Source organism: Oratosquilla oratoria, chromosome 16 (genome assembly GCF_046742065.1).
Source record: "Oratosquilla oratoria isolate Oo_2021 chromosome 16, ASM4674206v1, whole genome shotgun sequence".
Taxonomy (NCBI): domain Eukaryota; kingdom Metazoa; phylum Arthropoda; class Malacostraca; order Stomatopoda; family Squillidae; genus Oratosquilla; species Oratosquilla oratoria.
The window spans coordinates 43,562,229-43,572,906 of NC_134792.1; the positions used below are offsets into that span (position 1 = coordinate 43,562,229).

At 50.5% G+C, this 10,678-nt stretch overlaps 1 protein-coding gene across 2 annotated transcripts in view; it reads right to left on the bottom strand.

Annotated features, from left to right (window-relative positions):
- LOC143033935 (protein fem-1 homolog C) overlaps positions 1 to 10,678 on the bottom strand; it is a 70,444-nt gene that overhangs the window by 21,420 nt on the left and 38,346 nt on the right. The window contains exon 1 of one of the 2 annotated variants that reach the window (XM_076199613.1): positions 1,881 to 2,102. The exons of the other annotated variant lie outside the window; for it this stretch is intronic. Within the exon in view, the coding sequence (XP_076055728.1) occupies positions 1,881 to 2,012 (132 nt within the window). The 5' untranslated portion in view covers positions 2,013 to 2,102. Of the gene's footprint in view, positions 1 to 1,880; positions 2,103 to 10,678 lie in introns of those variants that run through there. 2 annotated transcript variants of the gene reach the window in all.

The following is a 10,678-nucleotide window of genomic DNA, read 5'->3' on the forward strand; positions in this document are numbered from 1 at the left end:
CAGGGATGACCCGTCATCCAGGAGGTGACGAGATAAGAGGGAGGGAAGAGGGTAGAGGGGAGTGGAGTATGTAGGGGATGGAATGGGAAGGAGTGGTTTCTATGCCTTTGTTTTTTGGCTACCTCCCTTGTGAGGGGGAAAAGCCTTTGGTATATGTATGTACAATTAGGTAAACGTATGCCGTCTCTGCTCACCTCACCTCTCCTTACCTTCCCTCACCTGCCCTTTTCCTCATCGGCGGACTTGCATGCCCTTTAGAGAGGCAGAAGAGTATGAGCGCCGGAGGGGGAGGAGGGGGCAGACCAGCGAAGCAACATATGCGAAGAGGGTTGCCATAACAGAGGACAATAGCATGTCGATAAGTAGCTGGTACAGTAGGAGCAGCTGGGGGACAGGTGCAGGGACCAGTAGGGGGTGCATGCAGAAAGAATATAAGGAGCAGGATGGGGGGAAAGGGGGTGCAGAGAGAAGAAGAGGATCATCAGCAGGAAGGCCCTATACATCTACCCTCCTCGTTCCAAACCGATCTCTGCAGATTCGATCGACTTGCTCCGGTCATGAGTGCTATGGATGTTCATTTCGTCTCCACCATCGAGAATTGTCTTTTGTGAAGATGTATGTGTGGGTTCAACGCCTGGGAAGAGTGCCACATGTCCATAAAGCATGAGTTGACGTCCACGAATTATTATGATAACAGGCCTTGACTAAGTTCTCACGGAACAGACGCTGATTTGACGTCAGCGACATTCCACGACACCCGAGAAGGCACTTTGTGCCGAAGACGTCGAGACTACTCTTCAAGTCAGGATTCAGTGTTCACGTATCACTACCGTACAAGAGAGCACGAGCAAGATTCGAATCTCGGTCCTCCTGTTAAGTATCAACAGCACGACGTAGCCTGGTTGAGTGTGCCTACAATCTATAAAGTGAGCAGAATAGTGTAAAGGGCAAAGAGAACAGATCATAGGGGGGTGGAGGAGGAGAAGAATACATCACGATGGAAAAATGCTGGGAATAAAGGGAGGCGGCAGGACGAATGCTGAAGAGGCGAGGCGATCAAATGGAAAAAGCAGGACGACTGATGAGAGCAGGGGGAGGATAAGTGACGGGGGGAGAACCGGAGGGGGGAGGGGTGGGGGGAAACCGGAGGTGGGAGGGGTAGAAAGAAAGGAAATAGGGCGCTAGAAAAGTGCAAAGATGACAAGGGAAAGAAGTGACAGGAAAGCGATATTGACAGGAGGAGCAAGACTAAATATAACGAACTACACACCCACACTACACATTTTCCTTCTCCCGACAATGACTACAAAGTCTGTTGTCGACATGTCATATCACAGTTAACTCGTTGTAGTTTACAATGTTACAAAGAAGAAACATCTCCACCTCAAGCAATCCCTCCTTGATCCTACATTGGCTTGCTCCCAAGACTGCCTGCCTGCCTGCCTGCCTGCCTGCTAGAGGGTCTCGAAAGTTCAGCGGCTGGCACAACACCCCTCCCCCCCTCTCTCCCTCATAATGGCACTCAGCGACGCCCCCACCCACCCCCACACCCACCCTGACACTTCCAAGAGCAGGTGTCCTGCCATGGGGACTGGACAACAGACTATTTCGCTGCCCACCACGTTCCTCTTCACCAGTAATGCTCCCTCATCCAAACAGTGGTGGATCAAGGAGGGGGGGGGGGGCATACTTGAATCTGGAGATGTTTTTTTATGTTAAGCTGAAACTGAATTTGCAGCCAGAAAACCACTACATTGGACATTCAATATCTCGGGGTATCTACTAACATCCCTTAAGTTTCGTTAAACCTCGGTCACCCCATACGAGACCTTTGCCCAATGCCCCTTGGCCACAATCTCCTGGCGGCAACGCGTACATACCTTCACACGGCACAATGGTCTTGCCACTACGCGGCTGCCTCCCCATCCGCCGCGGTCGCGGCCAGCTGGTACGCCCTCGGTCGCCCACCACTTCCCGTGACGCAATACCAACCGTCGTGGGTGCCCAGACATCCGTCTTGCGAGCGCCACGTCCCAGCTGATTCCACGACAACAACAACAACAAAGATCGTCACCACCGCGGACGGGGTACCGCGTCACCGTCCTGAGGCGAAAAACATCTTCGCGCTCGCTGGGCAAGATAATTAACGTCGTCGACGGCGGCGGCGGCAGGGGGAAAGGCCAATCGACAGACGACGACGACGCCGGACAGCAGTGGCGCGCCAACGGACAAACACGAAGGAGGGGGGTGGGGGCACTTGGGTGAAGGCTTTTCCCAAGGTCAGACTGTGATGACCTTGAGCGCTACCCCCCTCCCCATCCCCTCCAGGCGAAGCTACGGCCCCAAGCCAACGACAGTACTACGGGTAAGCAGCACAAGACAAGTTTACTAAATGCTTCGCTTGGCGCGTCACGGGTAACTCATCAAGACCGCGCAATGTCACTCCTGCGCAAAACTACGACGTCATGGCTGCGCTGTTGTGGACGAGGAGAGTAAACTTCTGGAAACGCCCACTCCTGCAAATAAACAGTTTACGATTTCTGTCTCATCACCATCAGGGTTGTTTACAATTATTTGTCTGGCACGCAGAGGGAGGGGGAGGGGGTGGGGGAGGAGAGGTAACTCGAGGTGGGGCGGGACGGGGCAGGGCAACGGAGCCTTGGCCAAAGCTCAACTGTTCCTCAAGTTGTGGCCACAAAAATAAATTCTAACGCGCAACAACAGCAATATCTACGAAGTTCGTTCTGTTGATAAAGTGTTGGAAGGTTGCCTTGTAGCTGCTCGTATCATATAAGGTGAGAAGACCTTGAGCTTTGCTCTTCGTTTTACGACTCCAGTCGTTTGCGAAGCAGCCCCCCCCACACTCATCCCCATCCTTGCAGCGAAATAATTAATTAAGACGTATCGAATTGTGTTTCAATGCGTCTTTCGACTTTTGTAAATTGTTGTGTAGTTCACCAGATTCCCTCGCTCATCCGAGGGAGCCTACCCATACTCCCTTGGGTTCTTTAAGTAACACATCTAAAACATATGATGTTATTGTTTGTCAAGGAGCATGAATGAGGTACAATAAGAAGAGGACGGAGACGAACAATAGGAACCAGATGAAGAACAACAGTAAGAAGACAATGCCGGAGGACAATGTGCCAAGATGACAGAAAGCATCTACTAAGAGCACTTACCGTAAAGCTATTTGAGAAGCTAAATAACGCCCCCCCCACCCCCACCTCGGGTGGACGACAGAACAACATCTCTTGACTTCGAGTAACTTGCAGTCGGTTCAGCTGTGGACGTATTGACCGATGTAGTACTTCATCCTCTTCCTGCGCCGATAACTCACCCGAGCTTCTATCAGTGGGAACATTATCGCTGAAGGCGGAGTCAACGAGGGCAGCAGCAGAGAGGAGGGACAGTAAGTTAAGCGAACAGACGAGTCTTGACTTGTAAAACAGCGATGCCGAGGAACGTGGCATTGTCGCCCAAGACCAGCACCCCTAACTCATTATTAGAAAGACATGGATGTATCGTATGTTACACCAAGAATTTTCGGTGTGTTTGTGTGTGGTATTAGAGTGTTGTTGATGTAGAGATGAGGTATGTATTTGTGTTCTTTTGTCCAGTTGGTGAGAAGTGTTGCTGTAGATTTGGTTGGAGCTATTGAGATGCACACAAACACATGCCGCAGCCACCACAAACACATCACACCCGCTACACTACATAGCAGAACACCCACACACACCAAGAAATTTTAAAACAACACCCAGACCTTTATCACACACAGATACTCTCTTCTCTTCCTCCACAACCACCAAATACCATCCTTCTGAATCCTCTCTCCCACGAAAGGACAGAGTCCACCTGGCCAGACTGCGGTGCGGCCACCACCCAGCACTTCTAAGCTACCAGAAGAGGCTGGATGACTGCATTGTGAACAGCTGCCCAGGATGTAACACTTCACCCCATACCATACAACACATAATGGAAGACTGCATTATATACAATCATGCACGCAAACAACACAACATACACTCTATAAAGGATTTGTGGTAAAACCCAGTTTCGGCATTCCTTGGGGAGACGGGACTGCTCGGACAGACAGTCTAGGGAACGACAACAACAACAACAACTCATTATTAGAAGGATAAAAAAAAAGTGAAGTGTACTGCTTGATTATTTTTTTCTTGATTCCTTAGAACTGAAACAAATTGAGAGTATTGTTTGTAGAAGAAATAAGAACACCCTAGAAAAATAAAATAGCAAAACCAGGTAATCAATTATATATGTATCATTGTGATTTTTGTGTGCATCACTTCCCAGCACCCCCTATAATTGATTTCAGCAGTTGAGAAACGCTGCCCTAGACCGAGACTGCACTGTGAGGTTTGCCCTTTCACCTGTTGCCACTGTGTAACGCTAAAAGAAACCTATCGAACCCTTTTTGCCCAATCACGGCACGCAAGCCACAGACACCTCTCGGAGAGCCACGCGCATAACCGAGCCGCCGCCACAGGCCGCGAAGTGCAACACCACACGGCGCGAACCGGGGAGAGGGGAGATTCTCACGCGCACAGTACACTGCTGATGGGGTCAAAGTCTACCCCCCACCCCCATCCTCCCTATCTCTCTCTCTCTCTCTCTCTCTCTCAGGGAGCGAAGTCAAGAGAACGTGACGTGTAGGCAGTTTCCGTCCCGTTGCGGAATGATACCCACTGTCCAATCGACTGCACGCTACCCAGGACGAGTACAAGTTGATCCTTTAACAAAAAATCCATCCTTGACAATAAAAGAACACCCGACAATTTACCGATAAATTGTATAACTGCTTCCTGCCTATCAGGATCTCCGCGTCACTCAGGGAGGCCCGCGAAGCGTGACGGGTGCACACGGCCTCCGTGGTGGTTCAAGATAAATGGCAAGTACAGCCGCTCCGATAAGGCGCGACCTCGCCAGGCGAAGAGGCCCTACACGTCAGTACAGTCGTAAACATGCATCAGGTACATACGCGTGTACGCTACGTAGAGTACCCCCCCCACACACACACAAATATCCTGGCGAAAATAAGATTGCTAAAACCTGTAACACATTCATTAATCCACCGCGAATCACAATCAGAGCAGGGCAATGGGGAGGAAAGGCAGGATATGTCCTCCCATTTGGACACCCTCCCTGCCCCCCTACAAGGGAGGGGGGGTTTGTCTTTTATCGTGGTTTGCGAGGCTAGCGCTAGACTCTCAACTTCCAGGAGCCCGGAACTGTTCATGAACACGGGAGACGGTGTTGTCCAAACGCCACTCTTGCAGTAAAGACACCCGAAGGAAGCTGATGTATTGTCACACACTGATGTCACCAATGCAGCTCAGGTCAGAGATGAGCGGCGGTCGGGTACCATTACTCTGTGTCCCCTTCCTAGCCTCTGCCCCGCGGCCAGGATTCGAACGCGCGCTTCACCAACCAAGCCACGGCGGGCCTCCGAAATGGGGTGGGGGCGAAATTGAGCACAACATCCAGAAATGATTGTGCCACGAGAAATATGCCTTAGAAACGCCCATGCAAGCAAACTCGACAGCCCTGAGTTCTCTGGTAAAAATTTCGCAAAATAAATGTTGATTGAGAGTTCTGTGGGCGAATGTGCCAGATGTGGCAGGGAAATGATCAAGCAGTATTTAGAACCAAGAACGGGGTTGGCAACACCGACAACGAAGACTTCTCCGTGTGGGAACAACGGACAACCCGAGACCACGAGAAGAAATGCAATAAAGCATTATGGACATTGCAAAATATAATTTTTCCATCCAAGGGAGTCAAATAATACGAGCCAATTTAAGGCCACAAGTGGTCACTTGGAGAGTCTATCCTGGATACTACAATTAGACAAATACACTCGAAAGCACGCACGCACGAACACACATACACAGAAATCAAAAAACTATGTTGAGAAATATATCCACAGAAGACAGATCCACCGCATGTGACACGCAATCTAGGTCAACGAGTAAATCACGAGCGAATGCTTAGACCTTTCCTTGACACGTGTCAGAGAAAAAGAGAGGGAGATGGAGAGAGAGGGAGAGAGGAATGTAGATTTCAGGCATTTGGATGAGGATGAGTGTGTGTGAGGGGGGATGGGGGGAGGGGGGGAAGCAGGTACGTCAAGGTGGGCCAGGGTCTCGATCTGTGTCATGGTGCCAGGTGAGGTGATCCCAGATTCTCCCCGCGTAATCCGAATGTCGACAGATATCTCCCAGTGTAGATCCACTTTACATTTCACTGCTAAAACGGGTAAATTAGGTAAGCTGTGTATGATGCATCATTCATCATCACCACGATGATGATAACAGTTGGTGATAATGATATTTATATTATGACAATGATGAGTGATGGTGATGATTATAATGGTGGTGATGATTATAATGATGATGATTATAATGATGGTTATAATAATGATGATTATAATGATGATGATTACAATAATGATATTATGATTGATGCTATGATCACCTGCAATCATGACGGATGGCAAGACCGAGGAGGCCAATATGAAAGTCTAAAAGCTGGCCAACCACGCCCCCATCCCTCAACCCACCGCCTACGACACAATCAACAAGGAAGAACGAAGCTTATAACTGTGCAAGCGTTCCTCCTGCAGCCATCAGCAGAATCCACCGTCGGTGTTGTTGTAGTGGCAAGCGTCGTGGGGTGTCACGCTAAAGACCCAAAAACAGAGCCCCACCCAAGGCTGCAGAAGCATTACGTTATTGCAAGGGCGTGATCTTCACACACAAACACATTAACACACATACAAACACTAACACACACCAACATACATACAGACACTAACACACAAACACCCTGCGTAGGTAAGACAAAATAATCATTGAAGATGTACACTTGAGTGTCCAGACATGAGAGCATGCGCACGAACACATACATACATACAGAGAGAGAGAGAGAGAGAGAGAGAGAGAGAGAGAGAGAGAGAGAGATGGCATGGGTAGTTTATCAAGACGAAATAACCTACAGGTCGGGGTTATGCACACCCACACACCCACCACACACACACACACACACACACACACACACACACACACACACACACACACACACACACAGAGAGAGAGAGAGAGAGAGAGAGAGAGAGAGAGAGAGTGAGAGAGAGATGGCATGGGTAGTTTATCAAGACGAAATAACCTACAGGTCGGGGGGGGGGGTATGCACAGGTGTAATATCGAGATCCTGAAGGGTACCAGAAGAGAGGGACAATTAAGATCGCCTTTAGAATCGCCAAGAATTCTTTGTGACTCAAGCCCGTAGGGGAGTCATCAAAGTTCCTAAATAACTGACTGTAGCCAACACGGGCCAAGTTGGTGACTGTGCCACCTCTCGAGTACTCGTCCACTTCCACCACCCGGATCCCCATACAAAACGGTCACAGCAACGTCACTGCCGGTCAGCCAGTAATGCGGTTAAGGTCGTCTGCCAGTTTTGTAAACAACCGAGACTGGGACACGCGAGATATACATGCCCTCCTCCCCGCTCACCCTACTACCCACCCCTCCCTCACCGATTTATCTATTAATTTTTCATCCCGTTCAGAAGTGGAGCCCAATTCGTGGAAGGCCACTCTGGGTGGTCCATATCAACGAGACTTTTCGGGCGTCGGTGTCCTCGTGATTTCATTCACCCAAGGAAAACGCCCACCACCTACCTCAACCTTCCCTCCCTCCCTCCCTCACCCCTCGCGGAACGTGCTTCAACAATTTCCCTCACTCTCCCACTCTGCCCTCCTTTCCCTCTTCCTCCATTTTACATACGTCCACCGGGGGGGAATTAATTCACCCAAAAACTATAAATGCACTGGGAAACAGGCAATCATACTCTGCATCAAAGCAATATAAAACATGATAATACAAATAAGCGCCATTCAATTGTATTCAGCATAAACTTGAAAAGAACATTTTACTGACACTTGGTACTACGCATGCACCTTTCATCCCCTCCCTCCCTTCCGCTCTCTCTCTTCGTGTGTGTGTGTGTGCGTGTGTGTGTGTGTGTGTGTGTGTGTGTGTGTGTGTGTGCGTGTGTGTGTGTGTGTGCGCGCGCGCGCGGAGCAGACGAATGAACACACTAATGACGCCAAACGAGACACATGGGGAGGATACATAAAACCAACTGGCAGTGGGTGCACCGCCCCCGCCTCAGACGAGTGATTACTTAAGCATGGCACTTGTTCAACCCTGCCGTGTTCTTGTTCACTCTGAACCAACCACCACCACAAGTGCAGGATGTTCCTCCGACAATGTTCCTCCGATAAACGACGTGAAGTACTCGTGTACTCCTAAGTCACTCGAACGCACTCCATGACTATTTCTTTCGGACCTCTGCCGCCCACAACTTCCAGCCACCCCTTCCTCTCCTCCGGATCCCCGCTCCCCCTTGCCTACCCTCCCAAAACTTGCGTGCATGGACATGCTCTGGGCCACTCCTCGTCTAGAAACATTCCTAACTGCATTCTCATTCCTAATCCCCCGCTGCAATGACACGAGACCCTCTCAAGGACAATTCGACCCAGACACGATTGAGATACCGGGATTGTGTACATTTCGTGATAGACTATCGCCGGATTATTGTATGCCCCTTGCCGTTTTTCTTTTTTAACCCTTTTCAGTGAAGAGTCCATGGCCACCAAAGCCGATTCGAGGGACGTCGGAAAGGACAGAAGAGATTCCCTGGCACCCCCTCAACGCGAGAGGCTCTGGGCACGAGTCCTCGAGACCAGACAAGATCAAGCGGACGACTACTTCATCAGGCTCGCGGTGACGAAAGCGCTCCTAACAAGGCACCGGAGGGTGTTCAACGGCGGAACAGCAGGGACCCACCCGCCCTTAAGAGACTCACGGGGGACCCGCAAGAAAGGAAGACTGGCAGGGACCTCGTGGCAGGGACATCTCGCCAACACGAGGCACTCCCCCCCAGGGGGGGGGTTAGAAGGGGGCACAAGGACTCCTCAGCCATGTACGTACAGCGATGGCGGTCGCAGATCAATACCCGCCGCTCAGCAGCAGCAGCAGCAGCCTTGCCTGCATCATGGCCGTCACACACCATGTCACACACATACACACACACCGTTACATCACCCCCGCCGCCACCCATGTCACCACATACGTGCATATTCTGTTTGCCGTAAATGCCATCAAGGTCATGCACTCACCCACTAACCTACACATACACAGGCGCACAGAAGCCCAACACTACATATACAAGATGTATGTGAAGTAACAACACCACCACGCCTGGCTATCTTCCCTCCTAAATTTTCGCGACATTATAGAGTTCCCGGGGTCATCTCCACCAACCCCTTCAGTGCCATGCGGTCCTTTTCTCCACCACTCCTGCTGCCGCCGGGTGATTTCATTCACCCGTGCACGAGATATTCGGCAGCCGGGTGGCGAACCCCACCGGAATTCATCCCTGAAAGTCCCGGATCGCAAACACCGGCCGCAGCCATGGCAAACACTCGGTCAGCAGGACAGCAGCAAACACAACAAGAGCCTCATGAAAAAAGCACATTCCTACCTACCCTCACTGCACTGCACTATCTCCAAAGCGTGACACGCCCCTGCCTCTAACGTTCAACGACACGCCACCGACACGTTCACATCACCAGAAGGGAATTCCCGGAAGCAAAATAAAGACCGCCAATGCTACAGTAAGCATGAGACCCAGAGAGTAGACTGCAGAATCACAGCGCCCGTCACTATCAAAGAACCCCACACGCAACTCACAAATTCCAATACGAAAGCGAAACACCATTCCTTGGCTGCCTGTGACTGCAGTGTTCATTCAGTGCTGCCCGGAAACCAAAGCAATCGATCCCCACCCTCACCAGACCCCGTCGGCAGCTAAAGGTCCAACCAAGCTCATCTCTTCAGCTGGAAAACCTAACCCCTCAGCTGTTCAGAGAGGGCCAATAGAAGACATCCCCGGCAACGTATGCACGCACACACACACACATCCTACGCTTCCGGCCACTCCCTCAATCATCCCATTGACTTTCCTGTACTTCCGTTTTGGCCTGACTTTAAACCTTGTACTTCCGCGTAAAATGGTCCTCATGGACCTTCCTTAACGCAGCTACCTTCCAGGCCTCATTTGCCGGAAGGCCCTTGCCAGGAGGACGAGGTGAGAAGGAGAAGAAGAGGAGGAGGAAGTGAAGGAGGCGCAGAAGAAGAGAGGAAAAGAAGAAAAGACGTCCCATGAACAAAGTGCCCAAGGGTGACACTCCAGATACACGGGTTAGGACATGTCCCAGCGCAGTTTTTTTTTTCAAATCCGCAACAATTCCAGTGCAAAGAAGATGCATCGTCACATAGCCTCACCGGCAGAGTTCCTGTGCTTCAAGGAGTTCCTCACATTTTCCAATAATCACTGACCACATGCGAACGATTTTCACTGGTTTAAAAGCGAGCCTGGGCTGGGGAAGAACTCTACAAACTAATCACAGGGTTAAAGTAAACCTTACACGATTCGCGACGCGCAACAGCCTTAAGAAGAAGAAGAAGAAGAAAAAGACCCACCTCTTCGAGAAGTAGGGAGAGGTGGAGAAAGAGCGGGAGGGACCGTGAGTGGATATGACCAAGTTATAATTGCATTTCCTTCCTAAGTGGTTGTGGGCGTAGGC